Source organism: Anoplophora glabripennis, unplaced genomic scaffold (assembly GCF_000390285.2).
Source record: "Anoplophora glabripennis isolate ALB-LARVAE unplaced genomic scaffold, Agla_2.0 scaffold53, whole genome shotgun sequence".
Classification (NCBI taxonomy): domain Eukaryota; kingdom Metazoa; phylum Arthropoda; class Insecta; order Coleoptera; family Cerambycidae; genus Anoplophora; species Anoplophora glabripennis.
The window spans coordinates 1,060,495-1,086,669 of NW_019416376.1; the positions used below are offsets into that span (position 1 = coordinate 1,060,495).

General features: G+C 32.4%; 1 protein-coding gene across 3 annotated transcripts in view; it reads right to left on the reverse strand.

Annotated features, from left to right (window-relative positions):
• Window positions 1-26,175, reverse strand: part of LOC108905594 — a 144,903-nt gene that overhangs the window by 56,482 nt on the left and 62,246 nt on the right. For all 3 annotated transcript variants that reach the window (XM_018708540.1, XM_018708538.2, XM_018708539.2), the window contains one exon: window positions 11,231-11,362. In XM_018708540.1, the coding sequence (XP_018564056.1) occupies window positions 11,231-11,362 (132 nt within the window). The remainder of the gene's footprint in view (window positions 1-11,230; window positions 11,363-26,175) is intronic.

Genomic DNA, 26,175 nt, shown 5'->3' on the forward strand with positions numbered 1-26,175 from the left:
CCACTTATATATTAAAAAACATGAAAGGAACTTTATCCAACATATTTGAACATGAATTTAATCTGTAAAATATGTAGGAAAATCTGCGATTTTCGCATTTTTTCGTACAAGGGTAGTTTTCACCCCCAAATAGAAAAAAGCACACATCTAGACAATATAACTTTTGAAGTGGGAGGGGGGTCAGATGAGCTTGTATGCAAATTTTCAGGAAAATCCATGCTACCCGAAAAAATTGGGAGCTTTTACTTTAATTTCGTCTTCAGTGACTGGACTATATCAAATTAGGAGAAAACTTTTTTATCTAGCTGTTAAAAGAGATTAGTGTAGGAACAAATCTACTCTTAATATTTTCATATATAAAATATTCTCATACATGCAGAAGAACAAACAAAATAATACAACATCAAATAATAAAATATTATCTCAATTTATGGAGCACTATTAAGAAAAAAGTTTAAAAGGATACTTACTCTTCGGATTAGGGAGGATTTATAAAATAAAATTAGGCAGACATAAAATGTTAAAAAATGCATAGAAAAAAGAAGTTGATTACATAACATGAAAAAATTGAGATAAGTAATTATTTAATTATTATTTTGTTTGTTTTTTTACATGTATTTTCTGTTACTCGCTCGAAAGCGTCTACATTTGTAAATTGGTATGTTTTTTTTTATTTTTGTCTTGCCTCCCATACCTGTTTGTGTACAGAACCGTACCTAGCTTAAGGATTTTTGCGATTTTGCTTGAGTTCCAGGAATTTTTCACAAAAACAAGTCACACTCTACAATATTACAGATGTTTCTCCGAGTCCCAGAACATAAAAATAATGAAATTACACACTGCTGGGTCGCTTACATCCAATTAACCAACATGACTTACGACCTAACAAAGAAATGCTTGCTCCCAGCATACCAAGTCCAATTTGCTACAAAAGTCTTTCCCGGAAACCCATTGTACGCTCCGAGAGAGACTATAGCTCACACTTTATTAACCGCGTGTGCAACGAGTGCACCAGGGGTCGTAAATCCGTATTTTTCTGCTTCCGTATCCCATATGGTTACAATTCCCTAACAAATAGAGATAATTCATACTTTTTGTTATAAGAGAAGTCGTGTGACTATAATTAAATACCTATACGATATATTTTGAATTTCATCATACTGTTTAATCGTTATTGCTTTAGAGAAATAAAATGTCAAGGCTTACAAGTATTTTCGGTACATCGTCATCGCCATATTTTTAAAAACACTCGACCAGTTATTATTTATTATTGATGCCAAACTGTTCATTCTTTTGATTTATCCATATGCATATCTACACCTAATAATGAAATGCCGATCATTAATAAATGTTATTTTATGCAAAATATTTGCATTTGTTGCTGAGGATAGAATACGTTCCTCATTTATTTGTAAATTGGGAATAAACAAATTCGTAGACAATTTTCGTTATTTAAAATTATCAAATTATTTTTTAGCACATATTTTCATACGTAGGCACTGAAGCTACATTCAGTTCATGACAGTTTGTTCCCATTTTATCTGTGTGGTAATATTCAAGAACGCTACGTCGCCGTGACGTCTGCGTAATTTTTTTATTATTAGAACATTACGGATTTTCGTCTAGTCACACAATGACCATAATTTTTGGAAAGCTATTTCTAGGATTGCATGTGTATACACACTACGAACCATCTGCTCCAAAATTTATTGGCAGCTTACCAATTTTGGAGTCGCCAAAAACAAAGAAAAAACAGTATACAGTACTTATTAAGCTACATAATATGTAAAGTGAATATGTCTTTAATAAACATACTTTCGTTTAAAAAAAATAATTATTTTTATTTTTATTTCGTTTACAATACAACAATCTGACTTTTTTATCCCACTTATACACATAAAAGGTACGTTGTTACTTTTCTTGTTTATGCAAAAAAATATTTAAAAAGTCAGCATGTTTATAAAAATATAAAGATTCTACATAATATCAATAACAACAAAATANTTGGGAATAAACAAATTCGTAGACAATTTTCGTTATTTAAAATTATTTTGTAGCACATATTTTCATACGTAGACACTGAAGCTACACTCAGCCCATGACAAGTTTGTTCCCATTTTATCTGTGTGGTAATATTCAAGAACGCTACGTCGCCGTGACGTCTGTGTAAATTTTTTATTATTAGAACATTACGGACTTTCGTCTAGTCATACAATGACCATAATTTTTGGAAAGCTATTTCTAGGACTGCATGTGTATACACACTACGAACCATCTGCTCCAAAATTTATTGGCAGCTTACCAATTTTGGAGTCGCCAAAAACAAAGAAAAAACAGTATACAGTACTTATTAAGCTACATAATATGTAAAGTGAATATGTCTTTAATAAACATACTTTCGTTTAAAAAAAATAATTATTTTTATTTTTATTTCGTTTACAATACAACAATCTGACTTTTTTATCCCACTTATACACATAAAAGGTACGTTGTTACTTTTCTTGTTTATGCAAAAAAATATTTAAAAAGTCAGCATGTTTATAAAAATATAAAGATTCTACATAATATCAATAACAACAAAATAGTGATTTGTTATTCTTAATATCAGGTGTCCATCATCTCACTAAACAAATTATAACAATTTGCTTGATTCTAAGAGACAGAGACATTCTGAAGCTCGATTTCCCCCGTTAGAAATAATAATTTGTATCCGTCAACAGACGTAAACCAATTCATTAATATCACAAAACGACACGATATTGACCTATAAAAGTTTATGACATACATTAACCCAATAAATAGCCCATCGTAAAACTATTTTTCTCACCATAAACTAAGTTTCCTTTCCTAAAAATCGATACCTAATATGACCTCATTTACAGTGGAACGATGATGTAGGTATTAATTTAGGTTATTCGACTGAAGGTCATTATTAATCACATCCTTTAACCACAGTAAAAAATTTGCTAACCAAAATATGTAAAAGGAAAATGAATGGTCGTCATTATATGCTCATGGAAATAAATTTAAATGCGCGTAGGTATTTTCGAATGTAATTTTACATGTAGAACTGTTTTCCTATATTATTTGGCCAACTTCATAAATGCACAATATTGAGCAATATTATTGTGTACTACACAGTTGAAGTGACCCTAGGTGTAAATAATTTTGCGCATCTGTTACATAATACTGTATAATTTTGGCTAAAATCTGTTATTCTACCTTTGATATTATTTCAATATTCATTGCTGCTATATTTAGTAAACACAGTGATTTACAACTTATCCAGAAAAAAATTGGGAACAGATGCATACTGAAAAGTTCAATATTGCAAAAAAAATGTTTGTACAATCCAATACAAATATACCTATACCTATCCCAAAATAAATATTGGGAGTATTATTGAAATGATAAACGGTCAATATTTTTAGCAGCCATATGACGTATTATTGCAAAATTTTCAAACGAGCAATATATTGCACAATACACAATATTGCGCAAGATTATTGACCGTCTAGGGGCCGCTTTAGATTGCGCAAATAATGAAACATTCCGCCTGCTTGTAAGTCGTTGCGCAATGTTAGATTACTAGCCGGTTCACTGACAATATTGCCCAATATCGACTCAGTGTAACTTGTGTCGCTATGGCAAAGCGTAATGCAGATCGCCAGTTTATTATAGAATTTTTAAATTTATACCGACAATATCCAACTCTGTGGAAAGTTAAAAGTAAAGAATACTCCGACAGGAAATTAAAAAACGAGGCGTATAAGGCGCTAATAGAAAAATATAAAGACATCGACGCTGAAGCTGACAGGGAAACTGTAAAAAGGAAAATTAATAGCCTAAGAACGAATTATAGAAAGGAACTTAGCAAGATAAAAGCCTACAGATCGAGCACGGGTTCTGATGATGGCTACGAATCTTCGTTGTGGTACTTCAACGAATTAAGTTTTTTGCAACACCAGGAAGAATCCGTGGAGATACACCCTACAGTAACTTTGAAGAGTGAAGATGGAGACGAGGAGGATCAAAATCTACAAGAGGTAAATGATTGTGATTATTACAAGTAATTTCAAACAACAGGCCAACATACTAAAGAACGTCATTTAAGAGATTTTATTTATTTTTTCTAGGAGCAAGAAACAGACACGGTGACAGTAAGCACACCTAATCATAGACTTAAACGCGCTACAGAAGCAAGCAGAATAAAAAGAAGGAAAACTGTAGCTTCTCAAGCTAGTCTTCAAGATGAATTTAATTTTGCGTGTGCACATTTAAAGAAACCCGATGAATACGAAAACATCGCAATAATGTGGGCTAACGAATTGAAAAGAATGACTGTAGACCAACAGATCTATGCAAAAAAAGCAATAAATGAGATTCTGTTTGAAGGTCAACTGGGTACTTTGCATAGACACTCGGTGACGATTAATGCTAACACTGCACTTTTTGGCACAAATGGATTCCCAATACTAACGCCGTCGTCTTCAGCGTCATCTACGTCTACAAGTTTGCCATCACCGCAACAGTGAACGTCATTCCAATCTATCCACGTGTTTTTCTTTTATTATGTAGAAAGCTGATTTCCTTTTACATTGTAAATATATATTTTAAGTACATATACTCATTTCTTTGTTTCTTTTTACCTAAACATATTCTTAATCTTAAAAATGCATCCAACTCTTGAAAATTGTAACGCTGTTGCAATATTCTGACAAATTACTGAAGCAGCATCTAGTTTTTCATAAATATTTTCCAATATTTAATTCAAAAACTGTTGAAATTTAATATTGAGCAACACCTACACCAATATTGCACATTAAAGTGCAGTATACATTATGCATTTACAATGAGCTTCTAAGAGGGGTATAGACCAACTTGAACCTCATCATCAAGTACCTACTAGTGACTACTAATCCTCTAGCCTCCATCATAAAGACGCCTGCAGTTTATGACCTTTAAAGTTTCTTAAATAACTTGTTTTCATAATCAAGAAGAAACAATACATACCCATGATATAAGAAATATGTACCTGATATACATTATTGTAACAAACAAAGTCTAGCGAAACCAAATAGCGATAAAAACTTTCAAAATGTCACCTAGCAAATACTATTAAGCAACATAATCAAACGTATAAAACAAAATTGGTAATAATGTCGTCTCCAAGAGGCAAAACAAAAAAATTGGAAAAGTTTAGCGACGGAATTCGAACTACATTCTTGCCCATAACTTTGGCTTTCAGTAAACAACTTTATTACATTATCCTCCATTTTCGGCTAACAACAAACTACGGCAACAGTAAAGCAGCAATACAAGCCCAATTCAACCAGTTGACGCAACAGATTTGGCGCCTCAAATATCAAACTAAAAAGGCCAGTGGAGCAGCATTCAACCCCATAATTTGATCGATTTCGGTTCCAGTGACATGGTCCCTCCTTTGTTTGTTAGGTAAAAATACGCACCTTGTCGAAAAAAAAGCGGATTTCTCCTGTGGATGTCCCCGAAGGTCCAGACGCCGGGCAACGTCAGTTTCGTAATCTTATCACTCAACAGCAACACTCTCACTAGTCGTATGTCACATACACGCACAAAAACAACGCAATGTCGAATCGGCACAGCAAGCTTGCTTAGGTTATACCAGTTAATACGCGAAACGCAGCACGCTGGTTTATGTGGCGACGTTGTCGGATGTACTTTGGTTTTTTTAAGGACCTGGGTCAACCTGGGAAATGAAATGAAAGTGAAGGCAAGGAAAACAATGATTAATTTCATACTGCTAAAGTGGATTGGAGTAATCACGATATATTTCTATTTTTTTCCACGATATATTCCTATTTTTTTTCCACGATATATTCCTATTTTTTTTTCAGCTGTTCTCATATTTCCAATAACTCCTTTATTACGCTAAATAGAAACAAGTGTTTTTCGCTGCAATTTTATTTCATGTATAAACTGTATTTGGACTTGAATTGCAGGCAATTAATGGTATTTTTAACAAAGATATCTGCAAAATGTATATTGACCTAAAATACCTAACTTTTCTGTAAGATTTTTTATTTAATTAATCGTGAATCGCTTATATTCACACAGAACTATCAATTTAAATTTAGGTTTTATCAGCTGTACTCAAACAAGATAACAATATAAGGCTATGTATGCTCAATTATCATTGTTGTCTTTTTAAAGAAAATAATACCTTAAAAAGAAGTCACGTATGCATCTATAAAATGATTAAAAATCTCAAGTGAATAAATAGTATTCGCAATATTTCGTAAATATTAGGAACTCTTGAGTAAGATATGTTTTTTCTATAGAAAGCTTTCGAACTTCTTCCGCTAAACGGAAAATAAACTGTCAGGAATATCCACATAATTTGACACAGATAGGTCCAGTTACAAGTGGTTCAAAATTTCGTAAAATATGTAAATTTATTCTGAAATATTTTTACAATTCTGTAAGTATCATATACCAGCAATCTGTAATTTTTGTTTCAAATAATGTGGTCAATGTCTAGTGGGCTTGACCGACGAGTGATCCCAGATATTTACTAGGAATTGCTGGTATAATTCAATGCTTGTAGGAACAGGTAACCCACAGAGCAGTTTCCTGTAATATAGTCTTAATATTGTAGAAAGTTTGTGCTTGTGCTACGACTATGAATGGTGTGGATTTTGATGACAATATTTTCACACAATGTGGTAAAATTTGATCAAAATAAAATTTTGTGAACAGATTAGACGAAAATTAGTCGTAGTTTTGAAATTAAAATCGAATTGATTTTCAAAGCATTTTTATTTTTCCAGTAAAATTTTTTTGTTACCTACTTTCATAAAAATAACCATTGAACGACCATTTTAAGAGCAAAAATTTATTTATTTTTCTATATCTCTTTATAGGTCGTATGAAATACCCAAATAAAGGAATAACTAAAAAATATGCAACAACAACTCTATTTTTCCAGTTTCCTTATTTTAGTAGTTTTTTGAAGTTTATTACATTACCTGTTTTTGACAGACTGTTCCTTACAAAATTTATTTTTTAAAATTGCAAGTACGATTTTTACAGTTTTAATGTCCTGTCTTTAGCCCTAAATTCACCCCAACAGAAGCCGTCTATCAAAACAGAAGCGAAACTGAATTTCCCCAGGATGACTCAAGAATGTGTCGCCTGGCAACGCTGTAATATTGTTCGCCACACCTCGAGTGGATACAGTTTAGTTGACAATCCCACCGTTGGGCGCTTCGCGCGCTATGGTTAAATTGCGGATGTAGAAACCTAAAAAGCCGGTGTACGTAGTTCGGAAAGGAGTCGATAGAGCAGGCCAGTGATGTGTGTCAGCTGCGGAAGGAAATCGGGTGAATGTTAGATGACGCTAGAGCACCCTTAAAATTCGTAGAGAATATTAAAAGTGATAAACTGAATGTCGCCAGAAAGTACAAAAAACATTATCACATTTTTCTGATGTTTCGTCGCTTTCATTACGTCTTCAGGATCCTACAACGATCATAAAATGATTTTCGTGTTTATATAAAATATGTATAATAAATTTTAAAAAAAATCAGATTTTTAATATGTCATATACAGGGTGTCCCGAAATTCATGCAACAAAATTTGGTCATAGATTCTTAAGACAAATTTAGGAGACCCGTATTTTTTCTTTTTGCCAACTGGCCCCCTCTTTCGGAATTACAGCCCCCTGAAATCTGCCCCTAAGAAGGAGAAAGGGGGGAGAGAGAGAGAGAGAAGCTCATAGAATTTTTTTTTATATAAATATGATTATAAATATAATTACGGTATTAAATCTTCAAAAAATAAAACATTTCAGTCTTATCTTCATGAAATCGCTTGAGAAGACGTCTCAGATTTTATTATTACTTAGAAAAAACACCCTGTGCAGTGAACAATAAACAAAAATATGCCTTCAAGAAAGGAAAAAATGTTTTTCGAAGATTTAGTAGATATGTATTGATTTATATCCCTAATAGAAGAAAAAAAAATCATCATCAAAAATGTGTGTGGGGACCAGTTTTTTAAAATGTGTCAATATCTAAAAAAAAACTCAAACCGGAACAAACCTACTACAAAATTGTATCCCAGGGACAAAGCTTTTAACAATAAGTCTATAAAAATGAAATGCTTTATTCGTTACGTGTCAAAAATTCTCAAAAATATAAACGCTTCTAAAGATTATCTAACCCAACAGTTGTTGTGAAACTTTCAGGGGATTACAGGGGTGTGGGATGATTCTATAAAATTTATCTTATTAGGAAACAGGAGCTAAAAATAGAAAATGTAACGTGACTGAAATAATAAAGTAAATTAAATGATGAAGGTGAATAAAACTTATTACAAACCTTACCACACCTGCTTAGGGTTGATATTATTGAAACCATTTGTTTGGTACTGGAGAAAAAAGTTAATAATAAAAATAATTTACTAGAATAAAAAACTGCACATCAAAAAAATGTTATATAAATTCATTTTCCGTATTTTTACTAGCTGGAATGCTTTTAACAGCATTCTCTTTGGCATGTATAAAGAATAATAAAAAAATATTTATTTTGTATGTTCATATAAAGTTATTCCCGTGAAACCGGAAATTTTAGAGAAACATTTCGCCTTCGCCATTTACAAAAAATTACCCTCTTAACACTTGCCTCATACATCATACACAACATTGCTTTTAAGGTTAACAACTCAACAAATGAAAAAACCAATCTTTCCAGTAGCAACTAAAAACATTTGCTAATAATGTATTATTTCGAATTAAATTTTGGGTAAAAAATTCACGTAATAGTAACTCTTTGTGGCAAGGAATTCGTATTGTCTATGGCTGGTGTGTTATAATTTATAAAGAATTCAACAGTTACCCAAGCAGAATTAACATGATCAACCGAATTGTACACCGACATTTAAAGACTATGTAAAACAGATCGTATCTAAAAAACTAAGACAATGTTTGACTACACAACGCCTTGTATGTTTACAAGCAATCAAGCTGATTATATTAACATTTTGATGTTATATCATACGATCTAAGGAAAAAACAATGATTCATTCCCATTTATAACGATATATCAACCGCTTTCCGCTAGAGATAAAAAGCAATAAAAATTAACTGGTAATTTGTGAATGGTGTTGGTAGAATGGCAGGATTAAAACTGCTTTATTTTTTTAATCACTTATTAGCACGACCTAATTGAAGTTGGAAGCGATACGTAATCTTTATGGGACTATTCGCTCTTAATAGAACAAATAAAACTTTAATAAAAGTTAAGTGCCACGTCGTCTTCGTACAGAACTTCCTTAATTTTATTAATTTTTAATAAGTTATAAAATATACATGGCGATTCAGTCATAATGTCAGTTATTTTACCGGAAAAGAAGGAAAAATGAGTAGAATATATTGTTAAATTTTCACTATATTTTATAATTGAATATGAGTTTTTAGTATTAATTATTCAGTTTGTCAGTACTTATACCTAGTGACTTATTGCTTTTCAAAGAGTAGTATGGTACATAGGACTTTTAAATATTTGCGGATACCGACAAATGGTTACCTTCTCACGAAATACCTTTTTAAATACAGGTGGCGGATTTCTACAGCGACCGCCTTATTTATAAAATCTTTTACATTAGGGAAAACGGTGGCAGAAAATTCACTACCGATTCAATTATAAGTTTGAGTTGCTTGGACAGAAACGTAAGGCAGATGTCGTCAGCGGAACTTATTTTAAGGATGGAGACAGACCCTGATCGTCGAAGAAAAACAAATCGGGTCAGTGACAATGAACTTGGCAATCACTTACCAGTTCTGAGAGATCTGAGAATAGACGTGATTCAAGCGAGTGGTCACTTGGAAGAGAAAAATATATCGGGACGCAAATTTTCATTTAAAAATCGCAGGAGACTGATTTTTTTCTATTGCTTTAACTGAAACATTAAAAATTCACAATTTCTTGTAAAATCTCTTTGCGTCAAAGAGAGAAAGAACATGTATTTAATCTTTACTTTGCCTATTTGAACCATTTTAATAATAAACAAGAGAAAGTAACAATAAAATATGCGAAAATTTGAACAATTTGATTTACTACTTTTGTTATACAGACCTATACGAGCACAATTAATAAAATTTGGTTTACTGGCATTCTTATTGCCTTAATTTATTTATTTCCTTAAAAATCCAAAAAGAAAGGCGCATAATTTATTGTTATTGAAATACTGTAAAACTAAAAACAAACATGTTTACTTACTTCAGAAAAATAAATATTGTCGTTTTCTCTTGTACAAGATAATTAATTCAAACAAAATCATTATTTAAAAATGGCATTAATTTTCCAATGTTTACGATTTGTTTGTATTCAATCGTCCTTGAGCAAAAGAATATAGTTTATTGTGTTACTAAGAAAGTACTGTTTATTCCTTAATAAAAAGAACAAGCAAAACAGACTCAGAACTGAAGACATTCATAATAAACTTAAATTACCACAACTGGCCTTCCACAGCATGACCAATATGAGTCATTTTTGTAATATATGCTCTAATGTTTATGTAATGGTTTCAATTATATTACTTTACGTCCCTTCATATTGCTCATACAGTTAATTTCACCGTTTCATAGATTATTTCGACTAGTATATTCCGGATCAACTGCCAATATGCATTATAATGAGAACTGTTAAGTGTATTATTTATTGACTTTGACCTCTACTACTATGAATGTCAATTTACCCAGAATCATTAATGATAAGCGGCTTAATAGTGCATAATAGCATTATACTAAGGGTACGACACAATAGTACTATATTGTTATTATCCTCCTTCATTCATAAGTCAGTTTCTCAATATTCGTTATCAAAATGGAACTACAGACTATGTGGGTCGATTAAAATAAGTTCTAGTATCAATAAAGCGCTTCTAAAATAGAATAAGAACTGAAAATGACGTCAAATGAAGACCGTCGATTTAAATACTATACCTAAAAAATATATATTTCTCGCTATAAAGTTAAAGGTAATTAATTAGCCAAAAAATGCGTCATCGTAGTTATACAATTTTGATCATAAACGGTATACCTAACACTGAGCCCGCCTCTGTTATTTCTGTCACGATTTAAAATGCACCGCAAGTTATCCATAACATTGTTTTTATACATCAGTACAAAGAAATTTGACAAGTGAAAGATTAAAGTTAAAGTACGAGTAAAAAAATTCTAAATACTTACTCGGCTTGATCCTGGTCAGCTGGAAAGAGGACTACATTTTCTAGGATAGGACTGGATTCGGGTTCCTCCTGTACCGGACTCTCGAAAATGAGGGTTTCTACCATTGATCCTTTTGAACTACCAAACGATACCCTGGAACGGAAAATTAAAAATTAATGTCATTCGTGAGAAAAGATTCTTGCTAAAGTATATCAAACAAAAAAAACCTCGGCAGTTATTTTAAATTAAAGTGTATTGAATATTTATGAATTAACAAAGGCTCGAGCCGCTTAGAATGGATCGTTAAAACGAGACTTTAGCAGGTTCGCTAGCATCAATCAACATTGATGAAATGCTAATTTTGTTAAGTAATTAATTTAACATAATGCTGAGCTGTGCTGTAACTAAAGGAACTGGGGCATAAATTAATAAATTTAACGGAGTTTTCACCTCAAATCAGTTAGACGCTTATTCGCAATCAAATTCATCGATTTTCTAATACGTGTATGTAGCTGTGATTTTTTTGGAACTAACTTTGTTGCCTTCCTTTCCACGCTTTTCAAGTAAATTTTTACACATTTCTGAAGAATAGAATGAATAAAGTGTTCACTAATGCCAGACATACTAACATCACTTCTTTTCACGTTTATTGACATTCATCTCTTATGTCTTCTGTTGTTCAAAATCAATTGTTCCAATAGCGGATTGGGGTGTTCTTCAAAGATTAGGTGATAATTACCTACTACTTCTTGTACAGTTCGGACATCATTGAAAGAAAGCATACCCTTTGTTAATACTTTTGACTTCCATCTCTGTATAATAGCATGTCAGACTTATTACCACATCCCCATAACTATACACCATAGATTTAAATAGACTTGATGAAGGTATAAGTCATAAGAATTTTGTTGTTTACTGATAGACAGTAATTTAGTAGTTTATTAATTTTCTTCCTACTTATCCAGTTCAATTTGTCACCAAGTGTAGTCTTAGACATTTGGTGTCACTGGTTTGAAGAATTTGCTTACTGTTGTGGACTGGATTTGTTGTTATTGTCGAAAGGTGAAAATTAGCCAAGATGTTGTTGTATAGAGTAGATACTAACTACTACAGATATCTGAGGACTTGACATGATAGTCATATCATAAAAATCAACTATTGATGAGTTACGTGTTGTTGGTAAGTTTGAGATATAAAAGACACACGATAGTGGACTTAGTACACTACCTTGAAGAACTCCCGAAGCATTTGGGGATTTTGTGGATCATTTAGAGTTGTTTTTTTGTACAGAACTTTTGTTCATTTTGGTGTTATGTTGGTCAAAATCCGCACCAAAAAAACTTTTTGTAAAAGAAATCCGCAAGTTTGTGAACTGGTGGATGAAGTGTATTACAAAGCAGAGAGAGTAAAAATATGACACAACAGTTTTTGTAAACGTTTTTACAACATACAATTCCTGTCATTTAATGACAATGACTTCCTCCTGTCTTGGTAGATGCTTTGTTCAGTCTGCACAATTCAGTGTTGTTGAATATTATACTGTCATACTTGTAACTTGTCCCTATATGTACTTCTATAAGGAACACGAACACGGGGCATTTAAATATACATCCATGCAACCGATTTCAATATAAATGTTAATTAAACCATATTTCAAGGCGTATTTACGTCTTCATTTCATTTTTCGAGTAGGTACCCGTCGATTACCGTAGGCATGCTCTAATGCGGCCCCAAATGATATGCAAATTGTTTCATGTTAGAGCAAATTGGCCAATTTCAAGTCGGGTGACTTGGCTAATTTATAATTGCAACTGCGATGGCGCATTTTTGTATCGGTAGCACCCGTGCAGCCTACCAGGGGATACGTCCGATAGGATTAATCGGAGGTTCTTATCTAAGCGGTTACGCAAATTGTCCGTTATTGTTTATTGCCGGTTATTTATCGCCTACGTGTTCTACAATTTACCTTATCGCGGGAGGTATCGTCTAAGAGGTGTAAAGAAGCTGCATTAGCGGTCTACCAGGTGGTGGAGGCGTGCTTTGTATCGGTCATGGCTTCGACACGGATTGGGAGAAGTTGAAGGTGAAGAAAAAATATGAGTTACATAATACGTGTCACTTTGGTATAACATACTGAAAGAAAAAAATAGGTTTTATCTTGGATCATATCTTTGAATTTGGTTAAAACTAAAGCGAAACGTTGGTAACTTCGCAAACAATATTGCAAAAGTTAGGAGTGTAAGGATCTAGTTAGAAGAAATCGAAATATTTAGATAAATGTGGTTAATACCTGCTCCATGAGTGGCGGTTCGTCGTATGAAGCAACTGAGACTGGGCCTCACTGTAAATTTGGCTTTCACACCGTATATTTTAATACCTATTTTACTATTAACCTAAATAAACAGTTAGATACCTGAACTCCAGAACTCCCCCTCCACGAGAGGCGGTTAAAATAACGTAATTTAAGAAGAAACTGAGGCCGGCTCAAAGCTGCTTGTATTTGTCTTGTAGCTTCAGTTCGCGGTTAATGTACGCGTCGCATAGTACGCGGGTAGTGTTTGATGTCAGTGTGAGGGATAGTACAAAGGCTTTAAGGATAAGGACAAGGCAGGTATTAAATTAAAGTAAATAAAAAACAACTTCCTTACAACAAAACAGAGTAAGAATAAATTTAACGTAATTTAATAGATACTTATTATATTATCAAATACCTGTATAGGTAGCTAATAATGAAACTATATCACAATATTGTTTTATTTCTTGAAACATCTCTTTTAAAAAGTAATGACGTAAACTTGAGAAACGAAGAAAAATTTTAAAATATTAGAAAAGTAAACGGGGCAAAAGTTGCGACAAATTAGAAATATTTTCGAATATTTTCCTCTTAACCTACTCGTGTTGGGAATTTACATGATTGACATTTTTTGCTTTAATAGATTCCTCAAAATTTCCCGAATACGCAAAAAAAATTTCCGAAAAATCGTTTGAATGTTTATTACAAATGTATCCAAACGTTTTTGAAATAGATAGATTGAAAAACGAACTTAATATTTTGTACAGAGACGAACAATTTCCTAATTTAAAAGTTCAAAAAAACGATAGAAAATATACAAGGAATTTAAAATGGCATTTTCTGAAACGTACAAATTATTTTGCTCTATTTTAACAATTCCTGCAACAAGTGTCTCGCTAGAAATAAACTTGAGCGCTTAAACAACTTATCAGTGATGACGATAGAAAAAGTACTACAAAGTCTTAATGCGATCCTCAATTTTATGAAGACATTACAAGTTTTGCAAATTTAAAAGACAGATGAATAAACTTGTTTTATAAAAACATGTTTTTAAAATATTTTGTTAAATTGGAGGCAAACGAAAACCTGGCGGCGTTGTTTTATATGTGAATATATAAGTTGGCTGGCCACCTTATATGAAAATTGTTTTTATTTTTTTAATATTTATAAACCAAGTAAGAATAATTTTGTTAATTATTAGGTAAATAACGAGCGTTCAAATAAAAACGTGGTCGAAGTTGGCTCTGACACATTGGACGTAGGGAGTAGCTTATAGCGACCAACTTAACCTCATTTCTCAACGAGCTGTATAGCAGCTGTCAGTTTCAATAACGTTAATGACTATATAACTTTATTTTAAAGAATAATCGTGATAACAATAACAAACAATTAAAGGAGCTGCGGAAAGTGTCCCCCTCCTTGTTATAACAATAAATTAAAGCAGCTGCTGAAAGTGTCCCCCTCCTTGTTCCAAGCACTTTTCACACCTGTTCCTCAAAGAATTAAAGACATTTTCTAAGATGCTCGGGGTATTGTTAATTTCACGAATCTTGTCTATAAGTCGAGCCTGCAGATGGTTTAAATCAGGAATAGGCAGTTCAAAAATAGTGTTTTTAAGGTAAGGCCACAAAAAGAAATCACACGGCGTAATATCACATGACCTCGGTGGAAATTCATGTTCAGCATTGAGACTTATTAGTCGATTTTGGAAAACTTCCCTCAACATATTCATCGTCTCGCCTGCCGTATGTGCCCTTGCGCCATCTTGTTGAAAGTAAAAGTTTGTAATTTCGTTTTCTTCCAGCTGGTTAACAAAAGGAGCGATAATTTCTTCTCTATACCTTTGCGCAGTAAGAGTACCATTAAAAAAAATAGGTCCATAAATCCTCCTTCGATTGAGAGCACACCAAACTCCAATTTTTTGAGCGTGTAGAGGGCCCTCGACAAAAAAGTTATCTGGTTTTTCAGAAGACCACATTCTCATATTCTGTGAGTTTACGTAACCACTTAAATGAAACCAGGCTTCATCAGAAAAAAAGGTGATATTATGAAGTTCACCGTAGTTGTTTAAAAACCATTCACAAAATACAGCCCGTCGCGGAAAATCAACTTCATGAAGTTCTTGCTGACAAGTTAAACGATAGGAGAACAAACGCAAATCTTTTTTTAACACTGTGTGGCAGGTACCGACTGATACTCCCACCATTTGTGATAAAACACGTACAGAAGTTCTTGGCGCATTTTCCATTATTTGTTGGACATTTTCTTTTAATTCTTCAGTCCGCTTTTTAGGTCGGCCGCTTCCTTCTTTTCTTGTTACACTGCCCGTTTCACGAAAAACATTAACACAACGCTGAACTGCACTTTGAAAAATTTTGTACTCAACAACGCCGGGAAATTGATTTTGAAATTCTATGAAACATTCCTCAATAGAATACTTCCATATTCCATCAATCTTGCGTCCATTTCTAAAGTAGGACTCTATGATAAACACTTTTTGTTCTTGAGAAAACACCATTTTAAACGCTTTTTGAAACGAAAATATTCAAATTGATAGCGGCGATATAGCGCTTTGACAGATGACGTTTAAGTTCATTTGCTATACGCTACGCCCTACGTCCAAATTTTCAGAACCAACTTGACCACGTTTTTATTTGAACGCTCGTTATATCACTTAGTTTTTTTCTGTCACCTAATTTTATTGTAAATGCAATTTTTAAAGTTCTGATATTATTATTAATAATATAATTTTCTAATTTACAATTACAGTAAGGTTACTGGCGAAGATCTCCATAAAAAAAATGTCGTGGAAATTTATTCCTATCATTTGAGAGCGGATTAATAAATATCCGAATAGTTGCGTATTAAACAAAAAATTAATATATTAAATGCAACTAAAAATTTCCAGATGCATTTAGTCGTTTGACCTTGAAAATTTTCGGAAAATACAATAATTCCAAATTTTACGAAATTCCGACCAAAGGAAGGCCTTTGGATCAACATTAATTCAAATTATACACTTCAAGGTGTTCACCCAACCATGTTCACCGTCACCATTTCCGACTTTACACATCACTACTTATTTTACTGGTGTTTATTTTTCTTTTACAGTTATCAAATTTAATTTCACTTACAAATTGAATTTGTCTTCCTGCTAAAGCATATACTTTGCATATGAATAACTTAACAAACATGGAAGGCGAATCAATTTCCGTTTAGGGGTCATATTTTGGACCGTAGTAAATCATAGCCAGCTATATTATTTTACGAGCTCGACAGAAACACAAAGCGTGTCAAGTGACTTCAGTTACTGCTAAAATTTATCCCATATCGTTATTATCACACTCGGTATGGATGGTGTTTGGGTTTTACGCTTGTTAAATTTCTTTCCTCGGCTTCACCCGCGTTATGTGGTGCAGAAAATTGTGCCGAAAAAAAGTTAGCGGTACGCTGAACCGTTCAATTACTTTAGGTCACCTCGTAGAATACAAATAGTGGATGGAATGGCAGAATGACGATGGTTTGCCGCACATAAAATGCCATTACAGGCGGCGTAAATGATGCAATTTATTAATAAAATTATTGACCTAGATGTATGTTGTTGACTGCTAATGAGCACAAATCGCAAATCGCGGATCGTTAAGGTCTGCGTCATATATTCGTATGATGAAAATTTAGATTCAGACGAAATGGTGGTTTCTAAATTTTCTTTTAAACAAAAGATTTGCTTAACATGGTTTGATTTTGCGTTGCTTTCTATAAATAACAAAAGCTGCCCCACTGGATCAAGTGCCAATGTAAATGCACTTAATAGAAGTTTCTAATTAAGTTCCAATAAAAAAGTGTTCGTCCTCCCAGTTTGACATTGTTTTGAGGAATTCCAATGAAATTTGGTAAATAAATGAGAAATTACACACACACACACACACAAAACCCAAACCCATAAGACCCACATAGCAATTTCGGAAGGAATTCGATGCGGTGAATANATCATAGCCAGCTATATTATTTTACGAGCTCGACAGAAACACAAAGCGTGTCAAGTGACTTCAGTTACTGCTAAAATATATCCCATATCGTTATTATCACACTCGGTATGGATGGTGTTTGGGTTTTACGCTTGTTAAATTTCTTTCCTCGGCTTCACCCGCGTTATGTGGTGCAGAAAATTGTGCCGAAAAAAAGTTAGCGGTACGCTGAACCGTTCAATTACTTTAGGTCACCTCGTAGAATACAAATAGTGGATGGAATGGCAGAATGACGATGGTTTGCCGCACATAAAATGCCATTACAGGCGGCGTAAATGATGCAATTTATTAATAAAATTATTGACCTAGATGTATGTTGTTGACTGCTAATGAGCACAAATCGCAAATCGCGGATCGTTAAGGTCTGCGTCATATATTCGTATAATGAAAATTTAGATACAGACGAAATGGTGGTTTCTAAATTTTCTTTTAAACAAAAGATTTGCTTAACATGGTTTGATTTTGCGTTGCTTTCTATAAATAACAAAAGCTGCCCCACTGGATCAAGTGCCAATGTAAATGCACTTAATAGAAGTTTCTAATTAAGTTCCAATAAAAAAGTGTTCGTCCTCCCAGTTTGACATTGTTTTGAGGAATTCCAATGAAATTTGGTAAATAAATGAGAAATTACACACACACACACACACAAAACCCAAACCCATAAGACCCACATAGCAATTTCGGAAGGAATTCGATGCGGTGAATACGATGCTGTAGTCCAAATGTCATATCTTCACGATGAATTTCGGAGAAAAGTTAGTTTTGGATGAAAACTGGTTTTTCTACATTTTTTTCCAGATATATCATTTTTCTATTATTTTGAGGAGTTAAACATGATGCCATTAGTAAAATTTACCAATGACCTCCAAATTTCTCAGAAAATCCACTATTTGGTGAAAACTGACCTAAATATGGGTTAAAACTGATTTCCTCCAAAATTCATTGTGAAGTCATGATGAATTTTGACTGCAGGATCGTGCATGTTCAGTGCATCGAATTCCTTCAGAAATTATATGTGGATCTCTTGGGTTTGGACTTTTTTATGTGCCTGTGTTGTTAGAGTTAGAGCATGATTCCGTAACAGGTTAATCTACTAAAACTAATTTAGTATGTAAGATTGAATCTTAGAGAAGTCAGGTAGCCTAACCATAGTCATAAACTGGTCAGTTTTTCAAAATACATGGCTAGATATTTTCCTCGGACTTCAGGGGTCCCTCAAGGCTCAGTTCTAACTCTTCATTATATTTATTAACGATATCGCGACCAAATTTAATGTTCCTCATACCATACCTTGTTGTAATGTAGATAAAACCTTGTTTTAGTTTCATTTTATCCCACTTTTATAGATTTTTGGACTTTTATACGTAAATAGCTTAAGAAAAACCACAAGAGGTGCGAAAGCTTTAATTACAAATGATAGACTGAAATCTAAAGATTCTCATTTGACTCCTAAGACACATTTACATAGACGTAGCTAATAACAAGAGAGAACTGATTTATACCACATTTGAAATCTACATCTTCAATGGGAGAGACCAACCCTTAAAGTTATATTTCAATTCTCTTGCTGACATGATTTTTTTAATAAATATTGAAGTAAAAGTTATATTTAATTGTTTTCAGCACATTTTATAGCATCTGAAGGTGTTTGAAAGAATAAAAAAGCGAAATAAAAACTGAAGACTAGATTTTCATAGTCACATTTAAGTATTTCGATAGATTCACTAGTATGAGCTTGTTGTAAATGATACAGTGTAAAATATTAAAAATACTAATTAACTGTTGTAAAGTAGGTAATGCACCAACGAATATAATACGTGCTGGATTGACACATTTTGTTATGAGGTTAAAGGCCTGGTAATGTGAGAAACGTTGTAATAAAAACTACAGTATCACGTTACCTTGGTCTCTCTAGAGGCTAACATAAAACAGAAATGGATCACGCCTTGCACTTTTCATATTTTTTTATTCGTTTGCCAGAACACAACAAGGCTTGTCTAATAAACAAGTACCATAACTCAAGCGTAGTATTGCACAAAACTACTCCTCGAGCGAAAAATGCTGCCATTAGGAAGAATTGTATGATAATTTGAAATAGCACGTCAAAAGTGTTAAGGATAGATAGGTAAGGTTTTTATAGTAAAAGGGTCTTTCATAAAGGTTAAACAGTCAATAGAATACATTTGGCGAAAAAGCGACAGCAAAGTGTGGAAGTGAAAAGCTTTCCCGACGAAACACCTTTTCTTGTGTTACATAAGAAAGCTTTTCACGTTTCTAGTATATTGCGGTTTCCTAGAGAAAGAATAATATCTTCATATCCATAACGACAACCGAATTGAACAAGAACAACAAGAAAGTCTACAATTAAAATGCTGTCAAATGATGTAAATACATAAATATTAATTTTTCAAATCGATTAAAGTTGTTAATATTATCAAAATTTGCTTTTTTTGTATGGAAAGGACGGCTTGACTTTTTAGACGATCACAATCAGTGTTAAATATAATAAGAATAAACAATTTCTGGAAAATGTTCAAACAAATATCGAATATTAAAGAAATGTTAATATTCAGAGCTAAACTTCGTTTAGCAGTTATCTTAAGGTCAAACCAAAAATAAATTAACTATATCCTTGCCAAAAATTAAACCTACATAAGAAAATTCACTGGAAAAACTACTAGTACGATAACTTGGACGTTAACACACTCATTAATTCATACGATTTATGATCTTATTGGATAGCGCGCCAGTATCTTATTTAATTTCTGATTAGCATCCCATATTTTTGAAATCCAGTAAAGAAATACGTCTTTATTTTTAGAAATTGGCGAAACCAATTCGAATACTACGCAATTTATAATATTCATCTATAAATTCTGTGAAATATGGCACTTAAATGATTAAAATGATGTATGAACAAGCAAAACAATCCGTGCATAACAATATGCAGCTAGTAGAAACACACCATTACTCTTGTTAGTACTGAGTCATCATAATAAACAAAGCCGAGTGTTAAAAAACTTTATACATTGTAAACAAACACTCTTCGGGTTCCCAAACCATTACATGTTTTTTTAATGTATGTATGTACGTCAATATACTAAAGTTAATATTTTAATTCCTCTGACTAAGACTGTTGCAAACAAAACACTTATAAAAATATGTGGATATCTGAAATGAAAAATTAGATACTCTTCCTAGTACAGCCATTGAAGCTTTTCACTTCCGAATTCTTTGAAACTGAACCGATCGACTTGAAATTTGGCAGATAGGTAGAGAAAAGGTCAATTAGTTGACGCCCCTTTTCGGGGGTGAATTTTTTTCAAAAAAATTTCGAGAAATCAATAGTTTTTTAGTTATTCGCGATTGACCACATGGAATTTTGACCGAAAAAAAAACTTTTTATAAAAAAAGTGTAATGAACAAAAATGTAGCTTATAAATAAACAAAGAAAATCGTCTTTTAAAAAGTGTTGTATGTCCTATACAAAGCGAAATATGGTTAATGGAAGAGGACTTGTTTTGGTGGGAATACTCGAATCGATGTATTCAACGTCAAATCACGGAAAAAGGATTCATTTTACGTATATAACGCTCCAGGAGTTTTTTGTAGTACTCAAAAAGACCTTCAAAATGAGTACTTATAAAAGTTAGAGCAAAATTGAAGGAATTATCGTCAAAAACAGATGGGTTGCTCAAATTTTTTAAGGAAAAATGAGAATAAACGCTGTACCATTTCCATCAGAATTAAAATTAATCGTAGACCCTATACAGTTAGTTTTGTTTTAGTGTTTTTCATACGATCCTGAAGTTAGACCGGTTTAGAATGCGTATTTTTTTAATAATGTACGGTAAAAGTTGAAAACGTATTTTTCATTACTCAAAAAAAATTGCCTTATTTACTCTGAAACTATGAAAAATTCTTTTATTAGCTATAAGCTAACTTTTATTTTAAATAATTGCACGATTTAATCATTCCAAATCTTTAAAAAGTAATTTTTTATCGTTATTTTTTGTATAGGGGTAGTTTTTAAGGATTAAATAAAGGGTCGAAAAGATCAAATATATCATAAAACATCTTCGAGAACATGGAACATTATTTAATCTTTGTGCTTGAACAAGATTTTTATCAATAAAATACTTAAAACTTAATTTTTTCAATTTTTTTCACTTAGGGGTAGTTTTTACTCCTAAAAAACAAAAAGCGTCAATCGGGCTTATNAATTTTTATTTTAAATTATTGCACAATTATAGCATTCCAAGATTTAAAACGTAATTTTTTATAATTTTTTTAGCACAGGGGTGATCTAGAAGGGTTGAAAAGTGTTATGAAATACAAATTGTTTCATAAGCAACGAGGGAATTTTTATTTTAAATAATTGCACCGTTAAAGCATTCCAACCTTTTAGAAAGTAATATTTTTTACCATTTTTGTCAATACAGGGGTAGTTTTTAGGGGTTGAAATGGAAAAATTGTTTTATTAGCTATACGGTAACTTTTCTTTTAAATAATTGCACGATTTAATCATTCCAAATCTTTAAAAAGTAATTTTTTATCATTATTTTTTGCATAGGGGTAGTTTTTAAGGGGTTAAATAAAGGATCGAAAAGATCAAATATACCATAAAACATGTTCGAGGAGATGGAACGTTATTTAATATTTGTGCTTGAACAAGATTTTGATCAATAAAATGCTTAAAACTTGATTTTTTAAATTTTTTTCACTTAGGGGTACTTTTTACCCCTAAAAAACAAAAAGCGTCAATTCTAAATTTTCATGCAAATCCATGCAGTTTCAAAGAATTCAGAGGTTACAGCTGATTTTCAGCTTCAATGACTGTACAATCTTGGGATTTACTGAAAATGTAAAATAAATCTATTGTATATGTCTATTTACAACATTTAAGTACTATATACAAATATTTTGAACCAGAATTAGACATTTATCTATTGTGGGTCACAACCAATTATTATGAAACTGTTTATGAATTAAAAATCTGTCACACATATTTTAATACAAAAACATTTGTTGAATTAGACACTTGCTATTCATTTCAACGTTTCAGCGCACTCTATACAATGTACAATGTACACTTACATTTCATAACTTAGATCTATTCAAAACGCATATCCATTTAAACGTCCGTTGTGTTAAAAATAAGAGGGGTAATAAATTTCCCAAATTTATGCCTCTCCGCAGACCAGCAACATATATTTACGATGCTTCCCAGACATTTCAACGTACAAATGAAAAGCGACACACTTTATACGGCTTCAGATATGGTATGGGAGCAGTTGATACTGTATGGGGGACTTGTAACTATCTCGGCCTGCCGTTTTGCATATTTATATATAACTGACCTATATCTTGCATCTGTACTGTATCAAATATTTCAACCATTACACCACAAGCTACACGAAATGATACAGCGGATTCCTCCGCAAATTCCGAACGCGATACAAAAAAATATGACAACAAAAACATTAAATATTGTCAATAAATAACATAATCACTTATTTTATTTATTACGAATTATATGAATTTCTCAAAGTAATAGTAAAGTAAAGTTTTAACAGATATTGAGGATTAGAAGCTTTCATTGCAGTTACATTATGTTGCTAAGTTGGCAGTGCTAACAACAGCCAATAGTATCGACTAATTAAGAACAACATGCCATGTTAACGAAATTGGAGTTATTTACGTCTATGGAAATCATAGAATTTATTTTTTTTAGCAGTTACTATAGTATTTACAGATTTTGAACAATGTTCAAAATCATGCTGCGCAATATTCAAAAATAAGAACAACCTTGTTACGTGTCTTTATTTACAAGCCATTTGGAAGTAGGTTTGTAGTAACAATAGTGCAATGTTTGCTAAAATAATTGTCGAAATTATTGTGAATATGTTAACAAAGCAGATATTTTATTTGCATTAGGTAAAAACGTTGGCCAAAACCTTAATTATAAGTAAGCTGTAAAAACAAATTATCGATTGTTTTGTTGTTTATGCAGAGGTAATCATCCCGCAATTGTTTATTCCTTGTTATGAACACGACTACCTTCAGATATAGTAGCTTATTTATTTTGCTTCATCCAAGTCTTGTTTGTCTGCCAAGAAATTGACAAAAGTTAATCTTATTCATAAACACAGATCTAAAAATAGTAGAATAACACGGATCCACAAATAAATAATAAATTATTTTGAATGTAAACTTGGTTGTCACTTAGAAGATTCATCATGAGGATTAACATTAACGTTATGAAAGAACTGGTTTAAAAGCCATGAAAATATGATTTAGTTTTATGGTTTCTAATTTGTACACTGTACTCATTGCAGGTATTTACGAGTCGGTACTAAGTATAAAGTATATGTTTATCGTCTGTTTGTTTATATTTATAATTTTTATGTAACAAATTCAATATAACAACACAAATAAAATATGTGGCAGGGTAAAGTTTATATCATTACTGTCATTAAAAAATGGGCCCTGTTTTGGTCTAAACAATATTTAGTCCTTTGTAAATTACCTTTTAGCACTAGGTTTTAAGAAAAAAAAGATATTGAATTAACTAATAAAATGGTCTCAAAAACATCCGATCCAATTAAAGTTACTGTTTTTCGTGTTTTAAAATTAATTTTATTAAATTGTATTACAAAAAATTATAAATAATTTGAATTCGCTAACTTATTTAATTTTATCAGGTAAGTGGTGATGGATTTGGTCATAATGTAATTAATTTTAACCAGGTATTCGGAAGGCCTAATAAAGACAGAAAATCGAAAAAAAAAAACAATTTTACTAGATCTTTTAAAAGAAAAACAAATTACCTGCGTTGCGTATTATTACCCTGAAATAACCCTTATTAGACATACCACTCGAGTTCAATGCGACTTCCTTACAATGAGCTAAAGCGTACGACAGAAAGTTAATTGTCATTCATACTCGGTCACATCTCGTGCTTCCGATGTTTCCTGTTTTGAACAAGCTGTCACGTATTAGGTCATCAGTACAGAATAAACGTGTTCAGAAGTTTATGGAGGATATATACAGGGGATTAAAGGTAAATAAATCAATAGGCACATACATGAGATCCATATGTTTAAGATTCGTAGTGGAACAAATCGTGACTGATACTACGCATCTGGCGGAGCAATTAATTCGGGAGATAATTTGTTATTACAATTAACAAGTGTGTTAAATAGATTGGAAAAAATCATGAAGAATATTTAAATAATTACAATGATTGTCAACTAAAATAAGAAAATTGTATACGCATCTACCAAAAAGAAATAGAAAGGTGTGTTTTAATTATTTTATTTACTTGAATAGTTAATTATCTTATTTATAGTGTACAAGTAATATGTACATAGACAGAGTCTTATTCTTATGTTGTTATCAAATATTTATGAAAATTAAATGAAAAAGATTGCACAGAAGACAACTTTTGAGTGTAATGACGATGATTATTTTATCAAAAAATTAGAAAATGGATACTAAAAGAGATATAGGGTCATTAAACGCACACGTCCTTTCTACAGTGACAAATAAGTGACATGTAAATCGATTTTTTTTATATTCCTGAGCATGCTGGCAATTAGTTGTGATTGAATAACAATTAGTGTCTAAAAATAATATCACGGCGAGTCGGTGGCATTTTAAATATTTCCTTTCACCAAATAAGGTTAACGTTTAAGCATATATAATATTCTTAATAACAGCTGAAATAATTTATGGCCCAAGAACTACTAGGCCGTTTATCACTTCGGTGGGTATTTAACATCAAATTAGCGTGTGTTTCACAGTTCTGGAAACTAATGTCCTTTTAATTTTCAAGATAAATGGCATACCACACGTTGCCCAAGAAATATCCGTTGTTGTCGGTTATTAACAAGCAATATTAAAATGCAGTCGGACTTGGAGGATGGAAACAAGTATATCTTGATATTAAATGTGATATTTCCGAGCAAATTGGTATTTATAGGATTACATGCTTAAATTTATAGTAGTAGTACCAGAGTACACATATTTGTCAAACGTAAACAAATGTATCGTGTGGATGATGCATATCGAAGGCATGTCTTCACTTGTGAAAGTTATACAAACGTAGAATTCCAGACAATAGAAACTGTAATTCCTTTACTTTGTAAAAAATAAGACAAGCGTAGAAAAGCGGACCAGTTTAGTATACGTAACCAAAATTTCTACAAGTGATGGTACAGAACCATATAGAAATCAGATATAAAAATATAGCCAGTACCCTATGTCGTATTCCAAGTCCAGTCGATTTTCGCTTAACTTTCGATTCCGACTTGCGAAGCCAAAAGTAGCCGTCGATATTCGAGGGCATTCCAAAACACTCTGTATAGAAATATATTGTATAGATGTATAGCGACAAGCAATCATTTGGCAAACTCTTTTTGCACATGTTCGGAGACGTGTATTAATAGCCATTACTTGGACTAGAACCCGGTACTTCCTTTCATCAAATAACTCAACGCACTCTATGATTTACCAACCTCGCACAACCATCAAATGAGGCATTAATCAAGCGCCGATTTAGGAGGAAAAACTCCCCGATCGTGGCTGATATCCACGTATAATTGATCTTCGTTCCGGGTAGAAAAGACCACAAGTCGGTTATT